Source organism: Zonotrichia albicollis, chromosome 3 (assembly GCF_047830755.1).
Source record: "Zonotrichia albicollis isolate bZonAlb1 chromosome 3, bZonAlb1.hap1, whole genome shotgun sequence".
NCBI classification, from domain to species: Eukaryota; Metazoa; Chordata; class Aves; order Passeriformes; family Passerellidae; genus Zonotrichia; species Zonotrichia albicollis.
Genome location: NC_133821.1, coordinates 76,594,814 through 76,622,276, shown reverse-complemented (window position 1 = coordinate 76,622,276; position 27,463 = coordinate 76,594,814). Strand labels below are relative to the sequence as shown.

Genomic DNA, 27,463 nt, shown 5'->3' with positions numbered 1-27,463 from the left:
AGAACTTTGAAAGCTATCATGGCATTTTTCCCAGACCAAAGCTAGTTCTCAGCTGCCTGGTTTAGTAAAAACAAGAAATCAATCTACTGAGGGCCTAAAATGTGCTTCATTTACATCTGCATGCAACTCTGAAACAGGTCAAATAGAGTAAAATCCTGAAAAGGACTAGTGCATTCTCACTGTCTAAAAACCTGCATTTAGCTTAATGAGCTGCAAAATACACTTATTCTGACAAACTAATTAAAAACTTTTGCTATTAGATGCAATTTGCATAACAAGAATTATTAATTTCCCAAAACAGAATTTATAAGGAACAGAGGAAAAAAAAAAGTAGGCATTACATATTTTCGCAGAAACATTTATCTGATTGGATTTTGAACATCTGCCATTGGATAGGATACTTGACAGGCTGGAGACAAGTGCTCTAGAGCCAAAGCTCAGGTAATACTCACACATTTCAGTGGACAGTCAGTTTGCACGGTTGCATTCCAAAACTGACATCCCTGTGTACACTGCAAAGACAGAGGATGGCTTTAAAAATGTCTTTGAAAGCAGAATTCCAAAGGCAAGGGTTACTCCACCATTAGCAATACATTAGAGGTATACATGGTTACTATAAATACTCAGATCCTACAGTTTTGTATAGCGCCCTCCTCCATGCAAAATCAAATACAAAGCAAAATAAATTGAGTCTTGTTGTGGGAATGAGTTTACTCAGTCAGCTATGATGTGGTCAGCACTCCCACCAGCCCAGCTTTGTTTTAACACTGTTTTACTCTGTGCAGAAGCAGCAGATATGCAGTGTGCAGGACAGCAAAGCACAGAGGAAAGCTGTTCAGCACAAGCCCTCCCGCATGTGCATGCCAACAGGCATCGGCTTTAAAACCATGAGGTTTCTGAGAAGTAATAAATATTACATTGTTCAGTTTTGATATTGGACCTCTCTTGTTTATGCTGTCTCATCTACTTCTAAGTGATTGTAGAGGTTTTTCTTTTTAAAGGGAAGCTGGAACACTGTTAGAAGCAGAAGACTGGTACTGAATGTTGAAAAGCCTCATGAAAAATACAGTGAAAACTTGATAACACTGAACAAAGATACTCAGCAAATTAAACAGGTGAGTCAACCTTGCTATGTATTGTCACTGACAACACAGACTTTTATGATCCCAGCATCATAAATGGCCCAGCCTCACTAGATACCAGGTGCTGAGAGGCTGCTTGTTACTAGTCTGTGGCAAATACTGAACACTGAATTCTCCACCACTCTTCAAAGAATATGTGTAATCACTGATACTGAAAGTGGCAGGAAAAAACTTTCTAACACAACCTGAGCCATTAGAAAGCAGGCATTCTTTCGCTGTACAGGACTCACAGAAGGACATCTTATTTCTGTGTGTGTTGTGAGACTTTTCAAAAAATATTTATCCACTATAACCATGCCTATAAATTGTGTTTTATAGGTACTATAAAATTACATAATACATGAACATAATTTTCCTAGAACTAATTTCCATGTATCTGCCTCCTACTGGAAGTCCTGTTATGGTATTGAAGGTTTATCAAGACAGGTCTCTTGTGGCCATATTCACTGAATGCTTCAATATTAAAGGTGACCATTCCTTGAACTTTTTCTTTGGGCATGCACTGTTGCTTCTTGTTACATAACTTGCAAAAACCCCACTGTAGACCTCATCTCCCCTGGTTCCAACCATGCTTATCATCCTGCATGCATACCTCTCCGTCCTTTTATCTTTTTCTTTTTTTTTTTGCTGGTTAGTCTTTAAGCTTTATTCAGCAACTTCATGGGAGCTGAAAAGTTTTATTCTCCATGTTACCTATCACCACCAGCTTGAATTGCATTTGCAATCTGAACTAGGAAATCAGCTGAAGTCCTCAAAGAATGCACGTATGGAAAGCTCACATTAAACCCCCATGATGGACACAACCATTTGAAGTCCTAGAGAACTCTAAATGTTCAACAATTATAAGTTTTCTTACGCTGAATCACTGAGAAAATGAAATAAACTACTTAGCTGGACAGAGGTAACTGAATAAGACAGTCTTAATGATTTGCATGTTGGACAGAACACTAGTTTTTTGACTCATTGTCTCAAAAATGAGAGGTTATAAACTTTGTAGATCACAAATGTGAACATAACACAGCAGAGATCATCACCCTTTACACATTTTCTTTAAATAAAAATTATAGCCATGTCTCTAATAATTTGAACGAAATCTACCCATTCAGTGACTTATGCTAGACAGGCGCCTGTGCACATTTTCATGAATTCTCTGAAAATATGATCATTGTACCCATTGTATTCAAATACTAGGAACATAAAATGTCAATAATTAACAAAGTAAACCATTACTCACAGCTCCAGTGATGTCACTAACATTGCAAAGGTTAGTAATTCCAAGTTCTCCTTCCTGTAGGAAAACATATAATTTTTTAAAAGTATCAAAATATTTCCCCAAAATTCTTTGATTAAAACACACTAAGTCATTGGCTTGTTGTAACCTGAATTTTCTTTGGCTGATGTTTCCTCATCTGGAGAAATCTACTGTTGAGAAGTAGCTTCTCACTTGATTTCCGAGATACCATCAAACAAAGATATTGGCGGAATCAGTTGGTGTTTGTCAAAGCATCTGAGGTAGGAATTTGGCTCTTACCTCCCCATTCTGGTTCACTGAGTCAATAACAAATCCTTCACAAATATGTTGGGCTTAAATGACAAAGCCAAGTGGCTTTGACCTCCTGGGAGTGGAAAGACCTTCCCTTCCAGCTAAATGCCTTTTGTTTGGCCACCTTTTGAAGGGGTTTTACGCAGCCATATGGTGATCGCTGCCACCCTTCCTCTCCTGCCAAAAGTGCTCTCCAGTGAACCTGCCAGCTTTTTCACATCATTCACAGTGTGCAAAACCATCACTGTCACTCAAGTGCAAATGATTTGAGGATGTATGCAACAACCATAGAGAAGCTGAATAGCAGCTCTTAAATTTTTGACTGGAAACCAGGTAAGAGCAGCCTTAACAAAACAATTCTCAGGAAGACATTTCCAGCACACTGAGTACACCGTGACAATAGTGAGAACCAAATCTGTCACTAAATAAAAATATCAAACACAACAAGTAGATCAGAAGAGAAAAATAAGATTTACAACTCTCAGACTCAAAGATTACATTTTTCACACCTGAATCAATACATTCACTGAACATAAATGTGATTTTCCTGTCTTTCAAAGCTGAAAGGAAGAGCAGCTTATTTCTTATTCTGAATTAATTTGAACTCAAATCAAAGGATCCCCATTAAAGTTATCATTGCATGATAGGTTTCCATCAGGGAAGGCAATTAACTCTTTCACTGGTGAAAGAGCTCCAAATAGTTTTAAAGAAACAGTCCGAGAAGTGTATGAAATAAAATAGAGAAGGTGATAGTTCTCTGCAGCAGGTTTCCACAATTAGCACCAAGCCACAAAATGTCCTTTTTACAAAGCAAAGATACACGGTGCTCTAAAACACATCAACACATTTCTGGCAAATAGAGGCAAGGAGGCAACTCCTGAAAGCAGAATAATTATCTAGATTTCAGAGGTTTTGCTTATCTTTGTCTTGCAGTTGTAGAATGCATTGCACAGTATTCCAAGGAATATTAAGAAATTACAAAACTAAGGATCTGATCACTAATTTTAATACTTACAGAATTACCCACAGTTTAAACCAGCTAACTTGAAAATTAAGCTGCAGCTAGGTTCAGGATAGTGCTGTGTGTCACAGAAAGAAAATTTCTTGTGACTTTATAGTTTTCCTCAATTATATAACAAAAGCCCTGGACTAGACTGAAATGAATAAGTAAAATGAGTAAACTGAAAGAATAAAAGTTTATCTTCCCCACCATCCAGGGTCTTTAGCATTAACAGTAATTGCATGCAGTCAGAGTAGTGGGACTTGTTCCTTATCAGATTCCACAAATTAAAATGTTAAATGTTAATTCTCAAACTCTGCTCTTAATAAAAAAATATTCTTTAGAGAAATTTTGAAAACACTGATAAGCAATATGAAGTTCTGACAGTGCTAACAACAATCAGTATTTCAAAAATTAGGAACAAGTTTTGAAAACTTACCAGGTTACTTGTACATAAGTTTTGACAGTTCCTTGAGAAAGCACAGTACACTGCAGAGATCCATAGACAGCAAAGAGCAACAAGCCTTTTTAGGGGGAAAACCCACAGGCAAGCGTTCTTCATAACTTAAACAGTTTCATCTGGTAATCTGCCTCTTCCCTTGACTCAGCCATACAAACTCCTTCTAGTTTAGGTGACGGAGATACAACTGTGAAATTTCTGCATGTCAGATCATAACAATATTTTCCGAATCCTAGTTTACACTCCGCTCCTTCAACAACTTCTCCGCTTCCTGGAGCACTTGTCTTGAGGTTACGCAACCTCTATTCCAGAGTTTCTTATTAAGCCACTGAAACAAAAGAGCTGACAAATCAAAGTCAGTGTGTCGACTTACACAAATATCATTAACGTAAAAAGGAAACCAAGGGCAATGCTTAACCAGGTGCTCCGAGCCACGTGGAAACAGGGAAATGGTGGGAAAAAACCAGCCTAATGTTAATTTTGACTAGATAAGCTATTTCTAAGTATTTGTATGTAGATGCAGCTAAGAAAATTTGTTGTTGATGACGAATAACATTGTTAGAACACCATTGGTCATATCAGACATGGAAAAGAATTTAATTAATTTTTTTTAATGACGGTTTCCAAATGTTCTGTTTCCACACCAGAATAGAACAGACCAGTGTCTGCCTTCAGATGCAATCTAGACACAAACTAACCAGAGCCAATTTGCTAGGGGCTCTCTAGATGAGGAGGCACAATTGTACAAGTAAGTTTGCGTCTGTATCATGGAAGAAAAATGAAGCTGATAGATAAATTACGTGTCTGATTTAAAGAGTGGTTGAAGACTCACATTAAAGAGGTTCATGGAAAGTCACGCTTAAGACACATCCAGGCTCCGGTCTGTGGCACATCTGTGCTGTACCAGCAGAGATATCCACAGAGTAATTCTGCAGTAGAAGATCAGTCCAGCTTACACACACACACAGATGTATATATAAATAAATGTTACATCATTTTGTGCATGTGTATTACCCATTATAAATCAAATGTGCTACTTTATAAATAACACAGAATTCAGTGATCAGCTGAGGCTGGCACATCCTATTATTGCTGCTTAGAAAGGGTACCTGCTTTCCCACCATACCTTTCCAAGCTCCATTGACTTGCCCAGGAAACATTTCTGCAGTCATGCAATACAACAGGCTGGGAACCTGGTTAACACTAACCCAGCAACAGGAGAAGTGAATTGAATTGGTTGCCATTAACCTAATGCTGCTTTTTCTGGCTCAGGCTCCAGTAGAATCCCCTGTGCTGTCCTGCCCATGCAGTGAAAGGAGTAAATGCACTAAGGCAGGAGGAAAGGAAAAGCCAGGATGGAGACAGACAATAGACATGGCTCAACGTGGTCTAAGGAAGGAGCGGCTTTTAGGACCAGGTTCCTTCCTTTCCTTTTTTTCCAGTTGCCCTGAGAAGCATTGGGGGGTTTCCTTATGCACTGTCTCAGTCTTTATTACTCAAGGCAGCTTCCAGATGAGAGTAAGGCTCATCTAGGGTGAGCTTTGCTTTCAGGTAAGGGCTTTCAGTATGCAGGTGTGGAGGAATTACTGCCCAATTTGCTTGTCACTTCTCCACTCCAGAAGGATGCTGCCCCCACTCCAGACCATGAGCAAAGCTGCTCAAGAAGGAGCTCCTTAGATCCAGCCAAAATAAGCCAGTTTAGTCTGACTGCTTAAATACTAGGTCTCTGCTAATCCAGCTCATCTTGGCTGAGGTTTCATCAGAGCTCACGTGACCAGCGACACTGAAGAGGAAGCTGGTGACAGGCAAATGGAGGCTACAATTCCTTCCTGAAGCAAAGAACTTTGACTTTGGAGAGTTAGGACATGTAGGACCTTCAGGATTTGGTCTTTAGGACTTTTAGGTCTATAATAGTAAATTCAATGTTCCCACATCAATACCCCAGCAAGTGGCATGGGGACAATGTACCCACATCCACATTTAAAAATCTCTCTTTCATCCAAGAGAGGATAGGCATAGCTGAAATACCTATGGTCAGTGGCTCTTAGAGTTACTATATCCCAAACTGCTCCTTGATATTATTTGTGCTAGTGTTGATGTGGCTCAAAATCAGACAGAGTTCAGCAATTGATCTATGTGGTCACTCAGGATTAAGAGTGCTGTCTGGCATGGTATTAAATTACTAACTTAGACGTAGCACAGGTAAAAGAATATGCCTAAGTTCAAACTTTTTTAAAAACTCTTTTAATATCATTTAAATAGTCAACTTTATTTTTTGATTTGTTTTGAAGTTTTGAGGTTTTGTTTTGGGTTTTATTTTAAGGAACTGTTTGATTGGTGTTTTTTCAAGATGTATAGGGAAAAGTATTGGGATATGAGAAACACAGAATCATAGAATCATTATAGTTAGAAAAGACTTCCAAGATCACAGAGTTGAACCTTTGACTGCACACCACCATACCTACAGCACTAAATGCCATGCCCATGGCTTTCTTGAATGCTTCCAGGGACGGTGACTCCACCAGGTTAACTCCTGGTGAGGAATATGATCAAGGTGCATATTAGTCTGAAGAAAAAGTTCACAGCACCTTAACAATAACAAAACAGCATTTGGCTTGTCCGACAAGGAAGTGTGGCTACTATCAAATACACATAATGAACCCTTTGTAACCTGAAAGCTTGGCTGTTACTGATGAGATAATTCTTGTCAGTCTATGAGTGTGTCTTTGCACACCCATATAGGGGTAGTGCACACGTGCCTTGCACAAATGGACTCTAACCATTACAGTTAGTTAATAAAATAATATTAAAGATATGATTCAAATGAACTACTCAAATGGTGCAGAAATTTTTCTTCAACTTCCAGCACCATTTTCCACCAGGTGTCACTGTAACATCCCATAAACCAAGACTTTCAAAGAAAAAAAAAAAAAAAAAGGGCACTGCAATATCTCCTTTCTTGTTTACCTTCCTTTGAACACACTGGGAGAACAAGCAGTAACAGTCACCTGAGTCTTTAGATTTTTAACCTGAATTTCAGGAATTCTACAAGAAGAGAGCATTGTATGGGTTTTAGAAGCTGAACTTTAAAAGGACTGTTTGCAATATCTGTAAATAACAAAGCATTAAGTGTAATTTTTAAGTACATCACTTCCATCACACTGCACACTGATGTGGTTCTAGGGATCCAAATTTTGTGAGATATCATTAACAACCTAGTCCTTTATATTACAGATCTCCTTACAGAATATAATTTCCTTTATTGCAAAGAGCAGCACAAGTACTGATCAGTATATCTGCAAGGGAGAAGACTGAGAATTAAGAGAAAAATAGAGAAAAGAAAACTTGATCACAATTCCCTTCCTGGACAGAAGTACATATCAGAGCTCTTTACAAACTATGGATTCATCTTTCAAGTTCTTTTGAGTCTCTTGTAAGAAAAATAGAACTATTTACAAAGGGTCAGCCCTGATAGCAATGAGTAAGGGCTATCATACCTTGAGGAGAAACATGTACATTGTTACTGCCAGTAAAGTGGATTAACAGCTTCTTTATACCTGAAATCATCATAATCCATAAAATCAAAACTTTCCCGTACATGGACATGCACAAGGCTGTGCATATGTACACATGAATGATATAACATAAGCAGACCAAGGATCAAAGACACAGAGCTTTAGTGCTTTGCTGCACTTACAGCAAAAGATTAAAATTATTGGCTCAAGGTGGGTTGGCAGCCTCTACCATTCACCCCAGTGCACAGCCACAGGCTGTTGCACACACAGCCAGAAAGATCAGCTGGGAAACACCTTCTGGGCTGCCAAAAGGTTACAGATCAACACATCAACATAAACTGATGGCAACTTCAGCTTATTTTAATAGGACAAAAGCTCTCAAATGGTCAACTCCCAGCTGATCCAGACCTGGAGTTGTGTCATCATTCCTGCCCTTGTGACAGCAACCTCCATCACAAAGTTTGGCCAAAAATCTCAACATAATACTCATTCCAGCAATCTAATTTTAATCTCCTCCCACGTTTGAGTCAGGCACCTAAAATCTCATCAAATGAAACAATTGTCTGTGTGCTGCCTCTCAAACACATCTGTGCATGGTTTCACAAAACAGCAGCACAAAGCAGGAATCGGCAGGACAACAAAAACTGAACATGGGATGGCTGAGGAGGCAGGCAGGAGCACCCAAAAGCCCACAGATGTTTGTCTAAACTGGACTGTTTGTGTCCAGTCACACAGCACCAAAAATTCTTTGAAGATAGACCACGGTTCCTGAGTCCTATCTTGATGAGAAGGAAAGTTGGGAGAGGTGAGAAAGGAGAGACTGTCAATCCCTCAACCAGCCTACAGGGCAGAGCAATGAAAAGGAAAACCTCAGCTTTTACTTATCAGTTTATATCTTTGTCCTGGGGAGGTCATCGTGAAAAGATATGCTGATGTGAAGAGTGATAATGGATTTTCACTCTTTTCCAAAGATCATAGATTATTCTCATTTTCCCTCCAGCAATGGGCCCCCATTAGATGTTGAATTTCTTAGTAAAGTAAATTAACAAGGACCCTTAGGGCAAAAAGGTTCCCTCCACTGCCCTGGCCTCCCTCCTTCCCCTTTCATTTGTTAGTGCAACTGCTAAGACAGCTGTTTGTCTGGCAATAGCAGCCAGTCGGTCGGGGAGTGCTGTGCACAAACAGAGGGAAGGCCATACAACAGAAACCCCCTGGAGTCTGGCTCAAGATTTATATCTATCTCTGCAGATTAGAAAAGTGGGGTCGGGGAGGGGGGGAGAAACAGACTGTTAAACTGGATCAAATTGGAAAGACAGTCATGCATGAGATCCTTAGCTAAACCAGTCAGGAGACAGGGATTTGCTTCTATTGATCTGCAGTAATGATGACTGGAGAAATGTCTCATTAAACGATGCACAATGATGGGTTTCAGACTAGGCAAATTTGAGCTGTGGAGATTAACAGGAAGAGATGCAAAAGCTAGGCCAGGATAGAAAAGATAAGGAATGATAAAGGGTAACATGGATCTATAAATACATTGCTAAAGAATTCAAATCTAAAAAGAAAAATAATATATTAGAGTTTATTAAACTATGTTTGTGTGATCATCACACACAACAATAGGAGAGAGCGAGCACTAAGCAACAATAAAAACCTTGCTGTTAAGTAGGTAAAGCTCACACTTCTTTTTGTATTTCTTTAAAGAGGCAAATTATTTGCAAAGCTATTTAGTGATTTGTTCAACTGTGTTACGGATTAGTTATCTCCTGATTATTACTAATCAAATGTGCTGTCTGAAACTTGAAGAAAACTAAATTTTAACTTACACAAGTAGCAGGCAGTGCAACAGTGTGAGTGTAAAATGGCCTGATGCAGGATGTCTGAAGAGGATTGCATGAAAAAGATGTGCAAGGGGTTTTAGAGGGAAACGGAAGGAAAGAAGATTGCATACTACAGAGGGAGTGACTTATCGCTCTGAGCATGTAGATCAGTGTGTAAGAAGATATAAAATCAAGATTAGGAGAAAAAAGACAAAAGGTGCAGAAGCAGTAGGGCAGATTACACAATGTTCAATCTTTGTAAAGATCTTCAGAACAGTCAGGTGTTCAGTTTGCATAAACATCTCCCATAAAAGTCTCTACCTCTAACACCCCCTGGTTTCCATGGCATTCCCAAATACCTGAACATTTCATCTCCCAGTAGTTCCATAAAAAGAAATTGCTTATCCAGCAATCCAGGAGAGAGCCCATCTGCCTTGAGCTCCTTACAGACTGAGAAGCAACAGTGCCCACTGTGGAGACAGGAATTAACTGGGGCTGGATTTGACCATTTCAATCACCAGCCTGAGAAAGTGTATTGCTGGGCTGTTATTTGGATGCACTGCTCACTAACCTTTTGGTACGTATTTGGAGTCCCAGCCTTTCTCCCCCCATAAATTCCCACCCTCCTCTTCTTGACTGAGCAGGACCCCTGGGTACAGGCACTGGTGCACAGGAACAAGCTGATCCCTTTCTCCATGCAAGCAAGAGCAAACCTCCTTACAGTAAGGGAACAAAAATTAAGGATGTTCTCTAAAACACAAGCTTGTTCCAAACAGTTGGAGATATATTTTATCCCTTCTTTTCCGAAGGAGAGGGAAACATTCCCTGGGAAGACCATAATCAGCTGGGATCTACCATCAGGAGAAATACTGGGGATGTTAATCCAATGCATCGTTTCCACCTGCAATAACAGCTAAGAAGGTAAATGCTGTGGGCAAGACAACACTTTGTCTCGACTTGCTAGCATGCACCAACATCGCAGGCAGCCCAGTCAGCTTCAGGCTTTATCCTCCAAGGATTTAAACCACTCTGGAACACCAACAAGTCTGCTCCTTGCCCTTCTGGGTGCAGGGGAAGGCCTGAGCACAGCTCCACAGCCCCAAACTCAGATCAACCTGATGAGGGCCAGCCCTGCTGAGCTCCTCCACTGTGCACCCAATCCCACATTGTGGGGAACATGAGGCTTAGTCCCATTCCCTAAACACAGGCCCCAGTGACACCCTCCCTGTTGCAAGGAGTACCAGATGTTCACCCTGGACTAGCAGTGTTTAGGTACTGTCAAAAATAGGTTAGAAACTGCTGTAAAATAGTTGATAGATGGTTAAGCATGTACTGTTAGTTTGGTTATTATATAGTAAAAGGGGTTAAAAGGGTAGTTATAAGCATAGCACACTTAAGCAAAGTGCAGCACCCCTCAAGCAAAAACAAGTCAGCCTGGACAGAACCATAATGGGCCAATAAAGCACCTTAAACCTTCATGCAAATGAAGGCTCCAAAAAGAAACCAATCCAAAGGGACAAAAAACAGGATAAAAAGGGGATTCTGACCCACTGAATCTGTGCTGCTCCATCTGGAACATCAGGGACATTGCTGCTGAAAAGACCCAGCACCGGTGCTGCAGCATCCTCAACAGGAATGCTCCTGCTCAGCCTGCAGGCCCCCATGCTTTAGGCCTTTCTTTTTCTTATCATAAAAGCAGAAATCACTTTAGTCTGGGAGCTTGCTCTCATTTTTATCAAGTACCATGGTAGGGTGTTCCCAGGGCAGAGCCCATCCCACCCCCAGCTAACAGCAGGGCAGCCAGGGCTATCATCCAGCACCTTGCTGGGGACAGAGAGGCCAAGGCTGGGATGTGGGCCCAGGGCTGGACAGTGGTCCTGGTGTTACACCCCTGGGGCAGGAGCTTCAGGGGCTGGCATAGGGCCTGGTCCCTGGGGGAGCCCAGGGGAGCTGGGCAGAGCCAGCCCATCCCAGGTACGTCCTCAGGGTGGGCTGGCAGGTGTCACCCCAGAGCAAGGGAGCCCTGCAATTCTGGACCAGTAGCTTAGAGCCTCAGGGATCATTCAAGAATCTCAAAATGCCACTGATCTGAGTCTGCCAACTCCATTGACTGCAGCAGCAGTCACTTGAATTTAGATGTATTGATTTTAAATTAATTGCAATGCTTTTAAACAGCCTAAGTATTATCTGCACACAGCCATATGTGCTGACCCCCAAGCTGGCACAGCCATGCTGTCAGAATCACAGCAACATGGTGGGTTGGGTGTTAAACCAGCTTTTTTTTTTTATTTTGCCGAGGAAATTTCCTTCAGGCTGAGGGAAGTTTCCTTCCTCAGGAAGTTGTCTTTACTGAGAAGCCAGGCAGGTGCCAGAGCAAGGAGGGCACAGGCACACAGAGCTAAACCCGCATGCTGCCAGTGCAGGTGCATCCCAATGCCGAGAGAATTTATCACCTGTGAAGGACATCAGCCCTGGCATTCCCTGGCATGGTCCCAGACCTGCTTTCCTCTCCTTTCCTGCCCTAGCAGCACAGTCCTTCCCTCCCCCTTGCACCAGCTCTGGCATGGTTTTGATCCTCTCCTGAGCTAATCCAGGTCCCCAGCACAGCAGAAAGCCATCCACCTTGTTGTGAAGGGAATGTTCTGCTACCTCAGCAAATTGAATTAGCTCAACACAACATCAGGTGAGCTCCAGGAAGAGGGGAAGTGAGGCAAAGAAAGGAACCCTTTGACCCAGTTGGTTTGAGCCTTCACTCTAACAGCTGCTATTGTTAACTAAATTTAGTTATGATACATCATTGTCCCTTAATAGAGGGAAACCTGGGGAGCAGGGTCCACTGCTCATGACATGTTTGAATGTGATCTTGCACAACAGAGCAGTGACCTCTCTGTGCATTATAATAACATAAATACCAAGAGGTGGCCTTTAATTGTGAGCACATCTGGACTCCTAAAAGATTTGCAGAACAATTACATGCTTAAGCTGTAACGACAAACACTACCTCAATGCAAAGCAGGCTAAGACAGGACAAACATTGAACAAGAGATGTCATACAGGTTCATATGTTTATGCTCCCAAGATTAAAGATCTAAACTGGTTTATGATAAGTACATTATTTTTCCAGTATTATTTACATGCACAAGCACAATGATTTCCTTTTCTAAGGCTGAAAGGACTCAGTGGAGCTCAAAGAAAGGGATTAGTTAAAAAGAGAAAATCTCTGTATCAAAATGGATATAAGAGAATGAATAATTTAAAAGCAATAACTAAAACAACTATTTCTGAGAAGATTCTTCTGGCTAGGTTGGGGTAGGGGGTGGGTTTTTTGTTTCTTTGGTTGGTTTTTTGGATTGTTTGTTTGTGTTTTGGTTTTGTTTTTTGGTTGGATTGGTGGTTGTTTTTGGTCACATTAAAAATTTATTTTCTAGCCATGTTTTGGATTTCTACAAAATCACAAACCACAGAAAGACTACTCTCTGAAAAAAGGTTAATGTGCCCTTTCACAATAATGCACAGGTTAAGTAAAGACCATATCCTTCAACCTCCCTGGGCATTTGTGTTCTCAGTCCAGTGTACTGGGGACTAACCATCCTAACAGCAATTTAAATTAGGTGCAGACACATGCAGTCTTCCATTGCTCTGCAGAAGTTGAGCAGAGTGAAGAGCTATGCATACAGCAATATCTTGAAATGCTACAGCACTAGAATCTAGAAAGCATGGGACCAAAACACATTTGGCACTACAGTCAAGAGATGCTCCCCCAGTAATGTCAAGGTACTTTAGATTAGGCCCAAGAACTAATCTGAAGAAAGAGACTCAGCCCAAACAGGACTACTAGGCAGTAATGTTTCATTTAGTGGAGATTCCACGTGCACAGAGTGCCCAGGTAGATTTACTCCAATGTCTGTATGCCAGTAAAAATTGTTCACTGCATTTTCTCACAAATTTTCCAGATAAACGTAATACATATGAGGAATTGTTTATAAGTGTGTCTTTACAACACTAGTAAAACAAAACAGCTATAAATATTTCCTTTATGTAGCAACAAGTTAGTCTTTACTTGGTAGAATGGCTGGCCGCAAACGTCATAATTATTTTCTATGACTACAGTATCTCTGTCATGCGGTTTTTGTTTCCTGTTGTCCTTATAGCACAAGAGTTCTATTATCATTACATTGCAAGGGTTCCATATTGCTAGAGTTTCATACCTCATTGATGTTTCTTGTAGGCAATTCCTCTAGGCACTGACTCCAGTTCCCCCTCAACCAACCAATCCACTCTTTTATAACACTCTTCTTATTGGCTACAGGTGTTGCCTGTTAAAATCAGGCCTGCTTCTAATCCTTAACAATTGGCTCAGCTGCAACCCTTTAGGGGGTAAGATTACTTTCTATACTACCTTTATTTACTTATATGTTCTATCTCCCTACAGTTTCCTTTGCTTCAGTGTTTGCTATTTTATTGCATTAATGTAATTCTACAGATCAAAGCAACAACAACAAAAAATTCCGGGACAGTAACGTAGAACAAAGAACATCAAGAAAAAATACTGGGCATAAGATGCAAGGAAGTGAAAGTTCATGGTCCACCAAATCCAGGTTACAACCAGCAGAAGCCAATGTGAAATTACCTACATGTGCTCCAGAGTGGCTGGTAACTGAGAGGCAGACTGAAGAGCAGCTGGGCTTCCTGCTCCTGCCCATTTAGAGGATAGGATTTGCCTCTCCACAACCTTGGTTACAGGAGCATATTGGTGGGAGTGCAGGAGAGGAATCAGATAATGCCATGAGAACTAATCAAAACCCATTTGATTGCTCTCTTTTCCAAGTAAAAGCTACAAAGTCAGCTAGAAAACAGTTCCACATGCTAACATGAATCCCAATTATTGATTAATATACCACGCTCATCTTTATTTAAACAGGAAGTCAAATACCTATAAATGGTACAGTATTCAAATGTACGCAGCAGAACTCTGAGCCTACAAGATTATGGTAACTCCTGAAAAGGTGCTGAGTCCTTGTAAATCCCTCATGAGCAGGGTGCTGCATGAGAAAGCCAGAAACTGCAGGGACTCAGATCTTCTCTGAGAGCAGAGGTAACTGGAGAGCCTGAGCAGGTAATTATTACCAGGGTTAGTTTTGGCCTGGTTGGAGCAGTTAATAACAGTCTTAGCTGTGGCTGACTTCACCAACACCCTGCTCACCATTTGGCATTCTGGGTGTGCATCCTGAATCCTTTTGTGCCAGACTAATTCCAGCTGTCCCAAGCCATCTCCTCTGTGAAGCTGCCTGATTCTTTGTGCACATGAGGAACTGTGGCTGGGTGGTGGGTGTTCTTACAGGGACTTTGGCCACAAACAGTTGGTCTCTGCCCCGGCTACTCATGACAGATGAAGGTTTCCTTGTTCCCAGGTGCTCTGTTCATCCACTGGAGAATGACGCCATGAAGGGTTCACTCAAACTTTTTAAGCTATTGAGGACAAATGTGTATGAAATAGATAAATGTTAGTGTGGGAATTCAACATGCCCAGGCAGCAGGAGATGGAAACTCAGGTTAGGCAGCAGAGCTGCTCACACAGTGGATGCATGGCCCTTATTTCTCTCACCTGTGCAGACAAGCAGCCCACAGGAGGTGCATGCCGGGGCTGAATCCACATGGACAGCCAACCCAACCCCACCACCCTGCACCTAAACCTTCATCATGCTCAAGTGAAGGAGGGTAAGAATGTCTGATTGTGGTGGACAAATGCCATACTGGATATAGAGCAAAAAATTAAAATATAAGCTGAATTTAAGTCTTGGAGGCAGACCTAACTTGAGCTCAACTGTGTCTATCACATTTGGAAAAAGGCCTTTAGGACCATTTATGAACCCCAGGGCAAAGAACAACTACCAGCATACATGTCTGTCATAACTAAGAATACAGTATCTTTAATGAAAAGAAAAAGACAGAAGAAAGCTAAAAGTTCTTGCTTTGGGAAGGAATATCTGAGAAATTATACAGTCCACACAAACCTAACTTTAGGTGGCAACAAATATGAATTATTGGTTTTTTATTATCTTATGAAGAAAGAATGTTCAAAACAGATTTGAGTGTTCACCAAAATGATATATTTACTTTCTGTTGTGCAGTCATCTTTGACAAGGAACCTAAAGCAGGCTCTAAGTTTTTATATTTCATAAACAGGCACAGTAGTACATCAATGTAATTAAAGTAATTAAAATAGGAAAAAATATTCACTCAAACTCACATTTTTCTAATTATTTGCAAAAAGGCAAAAAGTTTTTTGCAGAGACAGATTACATTTGATCAGGCTTTTACATTCAATAAATAGCCTGGCTTCAAAAGCAATTCACAGTGAATCCTTAAACTATATATACAGTTGTGATCCACAGCTGTGACAGTATGAATTACAAGAATTTGACCTTGTGATTCATTGGTGTAGTGGCCCAATGCTGTGCAGAAAAGTTGCACAAGAAGCTTTTTCTCCATCCATAATGATTATTGCAGATTTATGACCTGTGCTTCCACTATGCATAACTGGCTTACTGCTGTGCAGATTTCCACAGGGCCTGTGCAGAGCACAGGGAGGGGGGAGGGACCACATTCCCACATATCATAATTGCTAAATTAATAAGCATGATTCCCATCCCTCTCTCTTGAAATAAATGAACTGAAGAGAAAGAAGGTCTTACTTTTCAACTCCTGAGACTGAGTTCATATCATACCCTGCAGGAAAACTGCAACATGGCATGATAAACCTTGAAATTAGGAAGACAAGCTAGATCTGGAGTAAACTGGATGACTACTTTTAAACCATGCAGTCACCCAGCTCAAACTTATATTTGCTTTCAACTCTCTTAGTTATACAGACACAAGTATCATGATCAAGAAACCAGCACATAAACTGCCCTCTCCAGTGTGCATAAGTGGCACACTCTCTATATTAGAAATGATCAAGTCCTGCTTATTTGCATTCATCTCCCATTACTCCACACCTTTTGGGAAAGATTATAACTAGATCAATTGCCAACTTTATTTAAAAGATGTGATTCAAACATAATTGGTCATTCCTGGAAGTGACCACTGGATTGTCTCATATTTTGTACAAGTAATTTCTTAGCTCCTACTTGGATGCAATCTCATAAACATGAGTAAATGATTAAGACTACTTGCTTCCCATGGAAAAAAAAAAATGCAGACTGTGCAAATTCAGCTGTGAACTCCCTCTTGAAAATTCCAAACATGTTACCATTAAAAATTACCCATGCATTAATGGGCAAAATTTGACATTTTTTAAAAGCATGAGGACTTGCAGCATCACAAAATCTCTCTAAAACACCTATAAAAAACAATCAGAGTTTTGTCACTGACAATGACCAAGGATGCTGTCAAACTAGCAAATTATAAAATAGCGGGCTCTGTTTTGACAAAAAGTGTCATGAATCTCTAGATCATAATATTTTTCAAGGCAATCCTAAAAAAATATGTTTAAATGAAACAGAACGTTCTGCCCCATATTTCTTGACAGCAGCATAGCATGTTTGGTTGATTGTCTTCAAAATCTAGATGATTAGCAACTTTATTTCTTTTTCCTTCAAAGTATAAAAAATTATGACCTAAGACGACCAAGCAGCTGTGAGAAACTGCAAAATATGTGGCAGTGGGACAAATGATTAGTCTTCAACTTGATCTCATAATTACATCATAATAGGTGACATGATTGGATAGGTTACAGCAATTAAAGTGATGAAAAGTGCACATTCATCCCCTATATGACTCTCATTAGAGTTACACCCAACTGCTGCTGTTGCAGTGAATGAGGCTGCTTATCTCTTAGCATCCAATTATCCCATAGACATTCCCTACCAGTGCTGGGAAGAGCCCTGCTATCACCCCCACTCAGACAAGACCTATGGTTAAGACAAAAGTCCTGAAGCCTGCTGCGGTTTAGTTTTCTTTCCCGGAATTTATGGCCTGTTATTTCTTTTTCCATGTTCTTAAGGTCTAAGAATATTTATGGTCTCTCCCCACTGGGGATTCTTGTTACCAGTGTAATTACATGACACTATATGGTTCCAGCTCATCCATATGCGTGCAGGCAGTGACCTGTGCTAGTGCAAGTTAAACTGTTTCTTCTATCAGAAATTTCTTTGTTGTTGTTTTGTTCTGATTCTTGCTTCATGTTTGCCTTAAAATACTGAGGAAGCATTCGGTCACGATATCCTCTTAGCTACTTGCTCAGAACTACTTGAAAAGTGGAAATGTTATTTTACTGACTCCTTCCCTCCTGGGCATTTTCACACCTGGAGAGGGATGCTTACATTAAGCAATGAGGGAAGCTGCTAACATGAACTTCATCAGAACCCAAGCTGTCTCTGAGAGGGAGGGCACAGCCGCACAGGCAACTACAAATGGGTAGATTTTTTCTAATTCCAATGAGTAAATTGCAAAATTTTTCCAGACGAGTCCTGGAGGTCCGTCCATCTCCTCGTGGTTTAATGGTATGCAGACCTCAGTGGAAGCTGAAATGTCCGTGCTGCTCCATGGGCAAGGCCTTAGATTCCAATGATAAAAACAAACTGTTATTCTGTGTATGTAGAGTATTTTATGTGTCCATAAAATACTCTACATACACAGAATAATTCATGTATATCTCAAGGAATTTGCTAAACTTCCTAAGCCATGCCACAGCCTTGTGGCACCGTTTACTTTGCTGTAGTCTGATCAGTTTTAACAGAGAGGACTCCTCATGAAGTTTATACAAATGTTGCATCTAGACACATTTAATGATTTTATCTTATGTGTTTTATTTTCTGAATTTTTTATATAACCAACACATGCACTTCTGGCAGAACACAGTCCCTGAATACACAGAGATCAGCAACCACAGCATTTTGTTCTCAGCTTTATCCTGTAAATCCACTATACCATTTGCTTTTGCCCCATGAAAATGCAAAACTTGGCCCTTATATAAAGACCGCTAAAAGGCCTCTCAACCTGCAAACTATCCTTCTGCTAATGAAGAGATTAACATACCTCTCAATGTCTAGAATTGTTCTTGCTGTTTTGTAATTTGTAACCTCGGGTCCTCTCCACCTCATTGTGTTTTCAATTCCTCCCCCTTCTTCTATGCAAAGAAAAAGCTTTCAACTTACTAAGAGCAGGAACTTTCCTGTTAGCTGCACAAAAGCAAGACTGCCCCATTAAGACGAAACTTAAACCTCTTTGTATAAATTAAGTTTGCTTTCTATTATTTTTCCCTAGAACCTGCACAGAACAACATGCTTTTGAAAGGAAGAATATATACAGTGTCAAGCTTGCAAGATAAGCTTAGGAGGGCTCTGCAGCGTGTTTTTCCCTCCTCCCTGCCCCTTGCCCCAGAGAACTACCAGTTTAACATCACACGAGGAGCACAAGGACTCATCAGATGATTTACATCTGCTTAGAAGCAGCGCTTTCTCTGTGTGTTATATGCAATTATGCAACACTATATTAAAAGTATAGGTCAAGAAAGTGAATCCATGAAGCTAGAGACTGTACAGGCCTACAAATGAAACCTGGGCATGTCCCCATACTGACCATCCACCTTATGAAGCGTTTTGAGCTGATTTTGTCCTGAGGTCCTCACTCGCTGTTTGTTCATCCTGGGGTCAAAGGTCTGGGGAGTAAAAACTCAACAGCTCATTTGCAGGTGGCCGCACAGTAAAGGGATCCATACAATGAAATGAGACACATTATCTAGCTGTGGGTGACTCAGTTAATACCATTTGCAACAAACACACGAAATACTCCTAACTCATAGCCTTGGAAAACTACCTGTAAAGGAAAGGCATAAGTTCATGCTAAAAAGTAGCTATGTGTTTGGGTGAATCAGGTCTCTTCCAAATTAAGTCAGTGTTAGTGACCAAAATTAGTTGCAAAAAGCTGTCAGAAGTGGTTTGGCAGGGAGTTTTCCTGTTGTGAAGCTCCCACCGTGTGACAACATATCAGTCAGGTTCAATGTATGCCTTCTTTCTGAACTAATCTTTTGCCTCAACTCAAAGCACATGCCTTTAAAGTTATATTTATTTAAAAGCTGGTTTTAACTCTCCTCCTTACAAAGGGAAATTTGGAAAAGCACACATGAACCAGTTTAGCAAGGTGACAAGGGTTACACAAGTCCTCCTTGTGAATAACAACTTTGAGAGCTATAGACAATTTCATTCATCTTAATGATTATTTAATCTTGGAAGCTGACAGTAAGTCCTTTGCCTACAGCATATTGAAAACTGACAGAGAGAGGGCATAGTAATGAGAATTTAATAGCAAAATAAATAATACAGAAGCTACTTCACTGATTGCATTATTATTATCCTGCTGCAGTCAATAGGAAAGCTGTGCTCCCAACACAGGCGAGAGGAGCAGGGCTTCCCCCTGAGCACTACAGGTTTGCAGCAGGAAACACGTGGCCTTGGACAAGGGACCAGCCCGGGCTGAGCCCAGGGTGGTGAGATTGGAAAGGCAGCCTGCACGCTTTCCGTCCACCAGTGCTCTCCCCACTGGCCGTGAGAGGAAAACAAATACCACTCCCAGATGTTTTACAGCCCCAGTCTCAAGGGCATGACTTATCGTTTCACTGCAAATCGTTGAAATAAAAATGACTGTGAATTGAATCATTATCTCTCTGTCTCAGAGGGCACTGCCAAGCCTCCAGCGCCCAGCAGATGAAGAAAGCCTCCTTTCATGGTATCTGGCAACCTACCTTCCCCTTTGTTCTGAGCCTCTAGAGCTCTGTGACAGGCAAAAACTGTTTTGGCCTTCCAAGGCTCCTAACTTGCCTCTACCAATTACCAACCATCCAAGTTCTGTGGAGAGATCAGCACTAGTGACATTATCTGCAAGCTCCATGGCAAAGTGTTCTGCACATTAAATTGCCCAAGATCACCAATGCCAGTTTTTCACAGTAGTGCTTCCCTAAGGTTAGCTGGGATTGACCTGCAGGACTGTTCTGTCCATATTTATGATGACTCTTAACAAATAGAACTAGAACCTGGCACTATTACTAACTGAGAATATATTCTAGATCTCAGTTGATGGAGTACAGATCAGTATAATTCCCAGTACCAACCCATGTGGGACTGACTGGTTTTGATTGCCTGCTGAGACTAATACAAAACAATGCATGTTCATATGTTGTTATATTGCTTTTCAACAGCTACTACTCTTTCAAAGATGATATATGTTTTGCAATATATGTGTTATCCTATCCATCTCTCTCCCTCATGTTTCCACTTATTCCATTGAGTCTTGTTTGTAGGTTTTGGACCAGAATTTGGTATTGGAAAAATTATTTTCTGTGACCACAATATTTTCACCACTTCTGAGGGATTTCTAAATCCAGTCTTGAAGCCTTTGCAGAGTTCGACTTTCTAGCCACTTTGTCTCCATAATCACCCTCATTTGTATGGATTTGCTCCTGACAATCTGCGAGACAAGTACAAGAGCAGGCCACTTTTATTCACATGGACATGCTGCTCCTCTTTAAAAGTCTCTCAGCCTTCAGAATCTCCAAGAGAGTTACCCATCCCAACCTCCTTCAACCAGAAGGATTTGGCATTTGTTGGCAAAATCCAGTGAGGATTAGTCTGGCCACCAAACTGCTGCACTAACAAACACTCTCTCTGCCTTATATCATCTCTAACATTTTAGTCTAGATTTCAAACTCTCCTTTGGAAAGAAGGGTAAGTCTCATATACTAACAACGTGTGTTAAATACATATACCAAGAATATAATGTACTGGGTACATGGCAAAAAATATGCCTGATCACATATGGTGTCTGAAAAGTTAAAAAACAGACATTAACACTTACAAAACAAGAGCTCAATTAGAATAAAGGTTTACCAAACTCGACTTTTTCCAACATAATATAAAATCTAGCAATGTTGTCTCTGACATACAAGCTAATTCTGTACTTCATTTTAGCATAGCAGCACAGTGTTCTGTTCCTGACCTGCCAGCAGTGTGAATTCACCTGCCTCACAGCAACTCATCCCCGAAAAGTCTGTACAGAGTCAGATAGCCCACCTTCCATTCTCCAGGGTATTTCTAAAAGGCAAACCACTGGGGCCTGCTTAACATTTGGGTCTCCTGCAGCTGCTGGCACTGTGTTCCCTGCCGTGCATCTGCAAACCTCCCTATGCCACAGGTTTCTTCAGAGCCGGACAGTCAAGCCGGACAGAGAGACAGATGCTCACATCATACTTTAGAAAACTCCTATTTAATTCCGCCCATAATTGTAACAGACAACGCTGGCACAGGCTAACCACACGGCTTGCAAAACCGCGTGGAGACGCTTCCTCAGCACCGGGAAGCCCCATCACAGCCCCAGCTGTGCTGACGGGGCCACACGGGGCAAGCGGGAGCATCCGGCCCCACTCGTGTCCTCCCCCGCACACACCCTCCGGCTTCCCCGCGCCCCTTCTCGCCGCGGCAGCGGGAGCGGCGCCTGGAGTCAGCCTGCGAACGGCAAAATAATCCTGTTTCCTCAAGAACATACTCGCATATACGAGCGCGTGTATATATGTGTGTGGGCACGTACGTGGCTCGCCAGCTTCGGGGGCTGGCAGGCGATGCCGGGGGCCGCAAGGCTTTGGGGAAACGCCGCGACCCCGGTGCAGCACCCGGAGCGGCGGTGGGCGGGAGAACGGCGCTCGGCGAGGGGAGGGGGCGGCGGGGCCGCGTCGGCCCCTCGGTCCACGGCAGGAGGAGGAGATACCCCGAGCGGCAGCCCAATGGGAATTGTGGCGCTTCCCCTTCTCCCGTTTCCTCTCTCCACCCCCAGCCCCAGGCCGGGGAGGCGGGAGGCGGCAGCGCTGCAGCCCGGCCACCGGCGGGGCACGGGGCCAGCGGCAGCCCCGCACGGCCCCTTCTCCGCCTCCGCAGAAACACCTGCGGGGGGAAGGATGCCGGGAGGCGGCCGCCCCCCTCCGCGGGAGCGCGGGCTGGCTCCGGAGCCGCCCCAACCAGAAGGAGGAGGAAGAGAAGAGGAAGAGAAAGGAGCGGGAGGGAAGTGGGGAAGTTGTGCCTTGGCCGCCCCGCCGAGAGCCGGAGCCATGGGCCCGGCCGGGGGGGTGCGGGCCGCCCCCTCGCTGCTGCTCTCGCTGCTGCTCGGAGCCTCGGCCCCGCTCTGGCTGCGGGCGGAGACGCTGGGTGAGTGCGGGGCCGGGCGGGGAGGATCGCCGGGCGCGGCCCCGGGGAGCGGGGGGCGAGCGCAGGGCTGCGGCGGGCTGCCCCCGCCGGCCTCGCCTCCTGCTCTGCCCGAGCGTAGCCTGAGCTGCTCTCGGGGCTGTATATAGCTGACCTGGTTAATCCTCGCCGGGTTTATCCCTGTGTCTGAGTAGCTGCGAGATTAAAGCAGTAACCAGCCTTACGGTAAATGTATACTACGACTTTCTTGGTATTTTTTGATTAGGACTTTTTTTTTTTTCTTTTAAAATAAGTCAGATAAGCGGCGAAAAAGTCTCGGGAAAGTTGCGTGCCGGGGAGGCCACCTGGGCGCCCGGCTGCGGCCGCGCCTCCGCAGCCCCGGCGGGAGCCCCGGGCGCGGCGGGCGGCGCTGGGTCAGCGGCAGCTCCGCGTCTGCTCCGGCGGCGCTGGGTCGGCAGCCCCGTCCCGCAGCCGCGAACGGGCAGCTCTGCTCTCCCACCGCCTCGGGGAGAAAGTGAAGTGCCCGTACTTGTGTCGGGACAAAGTTTCGTAGGGATCTCGAGGGGATGTTCCGAGCCTTTTTGTGGTAGTGCAGTTTGTTGCGAATAGAGTGTGCGTACCGTTCTCTTTGCACTGTGTTTCTAAGATTCCAGTGTAAATTACCAGTGCAGCTGACATCTCTGCCCGCGGACTTGCAGCCTCTTGGCTGTTGCAGTGCGTGGCCTGATGCATCCGTCTTAGAAGACTTCACTGGCAGCTACCGATAAAATAGCTAGTACTGGCAGCTAAGCATCATAATGAGCTTGACAGTGCATTCAGATAACTTAGAAATCCCGTACTAAGGTCCCGAGTTGGCTGCAAATTCCAGAACCCAGCGCTGTGCATTAGCTCTGTACTGGCATTGGCATTGATTGGCATTGTATACAGGCGTTGGCAGAAAGTACTTCGGTTGATTTATACCTGTTCTTCCCATAACCTCCTATTAACAGAGGTTTCTGATACGGCTCTCCACAAAAGGGAGAAGTTAGTATGAGTCGTGTTGCCACTTGCCAGTTTCTTGGTAGCTTTGCTGTTCTGTCCTCCGTGCGCTGGGATTCCAATTTGATATGTTCCAGGAAACATATGTAGCAAGGAAAAAAAGCCATTCTCTTTTCATCAGTGTGTTGAGGGGAGGGGTTTTTTGTTTGTTTTCTCTTTTGCCAATGCTTATTCTTCACTCAGTGGCACGGCGAAGAAGAAAGTCAAGTAATAGTAAGTCTGCTGGGATTTCAGGGGGTTTTTGTGCATACAGTAACACAGTAGTACGTATGAATGTCCCATCTTGTCCATATTCCCAAATTAGTTGGTAAAAGCACTTTTGTTTCATATGTTAAAAGTGTTTCTACTATCAAATCAACAGAATGGAAAGACAAGTACTATTCTGCCTGGTTCTCTTTGGACCAAACTCAGATTTACAAGATAATCTGTCCAGTGCCAAGAAAGCAGGAAAGATGTTGATTCCCCCCACACACTTCATTTCTCCACGGGTGGAAGTTCTTCTGTGTTTGTTTATTACTATTACCCTATAAATTAAGGGCTAAGTGTTCTAAAGTCACACCAGTGGAGAAAGGAGATAAGGATAAGTGGATACAAACTTCCTGTTACACAAGCTTCTTGACTTGATTTAGAAGTTGTAATGGAGCAGGAGAAGTGCCAGAGTGAATCAGGCTCGAGTTTCAGATAATTCTGTATCTCATCACCGCTGGTGTTTCCCACCAGCTGGTTCAAAGAAAGATGCACTGGTTTAAGTATATTCAATTTAAAATATCCATTTTTAAAAATGAAGCATTATATTTTTCTGACACCTCAAGAGCTGACTTTACCTTCCTCTTTTTCTTGAGGGGTGCTACAGAACAAGGATGAAAGGGCTGTTACTGCTTCTGTTCTTTTACTTCGGTTTCAAATTAAGGAAAGACCTCTTTTTTCACTGTGGCTTGGTTATTTCAGAGAATGACTTGTATCTGAGTGTGGCTGTGTAGAGTCCAGGTGTCAGCACTCTTTCTGTTCTTGAAAACATGTTAGATGTGTGTGTTGTCTGAGGCATCTATGAATGTGGAGTTTTGTTGTCCATAAAATGATGATAAGAGAGGCTGTGGATCAAGGGAAAGTATTTTAATTAAAAAAATATTTATAGGCTTAGTAGGTCTCACCTGGGAACAAACACTCCATCTATGACTGTCCATGAGTAACATATAGCTTTGGAATTTATAATAAAATGTGGTTCTTTTCTCTTTTTATTCTGCTGTACACCAATCTTTTGGGATTTCAGTTGCCAGTTCTTTACGGACAAGTAAAAAATATACATTTTACCTTGTCTAGCAGCCATCCCATATCCTGGTATCTCTTCTAAAAATGTCCCCCAGCAGTTAAATCTCAAGGCAGAAGGGAGCCAAACTTGAACACATTATCTTTGCCTTTCACCGTTCCTTGTCTTTTCTTCTGGTGTTGTTGAGCAAGACCTTGACCCATGTAATTGTGAGCAGCAGAAATCAGAGTTTTGACTCATTTTCTATCACATTTCTGACCAGTAGGACTTAAAACTGACCCGAAGGTTGTTTGGTTGTAGGAAGGCATAAGAGGAACAGGGATTTTAATCTATTAAGTACAAGATTTAAGCCACTGCTCTTGCTGTACCTCATTTATTTTCACTTCAAATAAAACACAGCTATGGAAACTAGTTCATGTGGGATTTGCAGATCAGCATCCAGGAGCGAGCTTTGCTTGCTGTGTTCCTGGGTATGTTGACAGTGGTACCCAACGCCCAGTTTGAAGGATCGATGGGGAGCAGACTTTTATGTTTTGAGGAAAGGCTGTTATTCGATGTGACAACAGTGTATCCAGTAATTACCAGAGATTATGCCTGTTCTCAGGGGCTTGCACAAAACCCTTGCTGAGGAATACTGGTGTGATCATGCTAATCCACTTTGTATGCCCATTTCCAGCAGTTTGAAATGCAGATCGAGATGAGTCTTCCTTGTACCCAAACCCCCGCCCCCCGCTTCAGTTTCTGAATATAGTGATTGGTAAATTTTCAGTTTGTTTGCATTTTGTCCTTATGTCTGTTTCCTTCCTTGGCTCCCTCTCTCTTGCCTTGGGAATGCTGACTAGAATTGCTAAAGAGGGAGGCAACAGTTTTCCAGTTGCAGTTCATAAGCAATGCAAGTACCCACCACAAGAAAACTGCAATGTTTTCAGTCACACAGCCTTTGCTATAAATAGCTGTAAGCTCTTCATAAGTACTTCACTTTAGGTTATCAGGGGATGTATTTCAAACAAAATCAAAGACAGGGAGGGCAGTAGGAGTCTCTCTGACAATGCGGGGAGAAAAAGATGATTTGGGAAAATTGTTAGCTGCATGGCTGTTAAGTCATATTTCATGAAAATTATTTGTTGATTTGCATATGCAAAAATATATTCATTTATATTTATCACATATCAGTGTCACCTTTAGTCCACCTGAGTTGCGTGGGTAGCACAGTAAAAATTATCTTGAAAAAATACCAATTTTGAGGACAGTCATACTACTGTATAGAGATGCCTGAGGTACCTTTTCAAAAGTATCTTAGATTCCAGGACTGGTATAGTTTTGAAAGGCCTTCTGAGCTCTCACACCATGCTGAGAAGTGTGGTCCTGTGTGGTGGCAGGCACTGAAGTCCTCAGCACAGGCATCGCTGTAGTTTGGGGCTGGCTGTATCGGATCAGATGCTCTCCTGTGGCATGTACTCATCAACATATGGGTTTGCACCATCTGCTAAGAATAAAACAAGCCAGACAAAATCAAAATAAAATCCTTCTGACTGGGTTCAGTGGAATGGTGTTGGATCCCAACTAACTGCAATAAAAAGTATTAATAGCAATGCATAAGAATGAGCGCACAACTTCCCCAAAAGGTTTAATTAGTGTTACAACTGGGAGTGGGAAACTTCAAACTGGGACAAGCTAAAGAGATGCTTAAATAAAAAAAGGATAGTGGTTTGACTAGTTTTAAGAGTATACAGATACCTTCATTTTTGCTTTCAAAAGAAATTACAAATTATCTAATTAAACTGATTTTGGCCTGTGAAAATTGTGTGAGTGCTAAAGCCACAATTTTGAGGTTGGCTGTATGCTCGTACATAGAGAGAGGCTGCCAGTAGTTTTGGTTAGGATTCTTGATGCTGTATAATTAGGCCTGGGAGCTGAGTGTTTTGAGGAGAGGAAGCATTTTGGTCTTTCATTGCTTCTCTCCCTGGCTCTTCTTTTGACAGAGCCAGGACCTGCCTCTCAGCAGTTTCCTTCCAAGACATGAAGGCTTAGTTTGGTGGTGGTGGTACTTTCTCATCCCCTTTGAGTGAGATTTCCAGTCCCACTGGGACCATATTTGTGATTTCTGTTTCCCTGATGGGACGGGGCTGCTGTCTGATGGCAGCTCCATTCTGCTCCCCCACACAGGCACAAAGAAGGATGAGGGCACCCGAGCTGTGCAGCATTTGTCCATCTCCAAAGAGCTTCAGTGAAGGTGTTTTCCAGCCAACCATAACAGGGACAGGAGAATAAATGGGGAAAGCAGAGCAGGACAAGGCTAGAAACCCAGTCCCCAGGCCGCCTACAGGACCAGGGTGTTCATTTTTATATTTAGTATCATGCATTTCATCCTGAGCTACATCTGTAATTACGTTAGTGTTCATCAGGCATTTAGTTAAGCCCTAAAACATTGTTTCTTCCTTCAGTTGCTGCAGAAACCTCATATCCATCACAGTTTTATTCCATGATG

The 27,463-nt window shown here is 42.4% G+C and overlaps 2 protein-coding genes across 3 annotated transcripts in view; one reads left to right on the top strand and one right to left on the bottom strand.

The window, feature by feature from the left end:
- Positions 1 to 22,018, bottom strand: part of ROS1 (ROS proto-oncogene 1, receptor tyrosine kinase) — an 85,761-nt gene extending 63,743 nt beyond the window's left edge. Inside the window, exon 1 of the mRNA XM_074538606.1 lies at positions 21,829 to 22,018. Coding sequence (XP_074394707.1) covers positions 21,829 to 22,018 — 190 coding nt within the window. The remainder of the gene's footprint in view (positions 1 to 21,828) is intronic.
- Positions 22,019 to 22,031: 13 nt separating this feature from the next.
- DCBLD1 (discoidin, CUB and LCCL domain containing 1) overlaps positions 22,032 to 27,463 on the top strand; it is a 46,293-nt gene continuing 40,861 nt past the window's right edge. The window contains exon 1 of one of the 2 annotated variants that reach the window (XM_074537926.1): positions 22,032 to 22,673. In XM_074537926.1, the coding sequence (XP_074394027.1) occupies positions 22,094 to 22,673 (580 nt within the window). In that variant the 5' untranslated portion in view covers positions 22,032 to 22,093. The remainder of the gene's footprint in view (positions 22,674 to 27,463) is intronic. The other variant, XM_005490678.4, reaches the window with a different exon arrangement.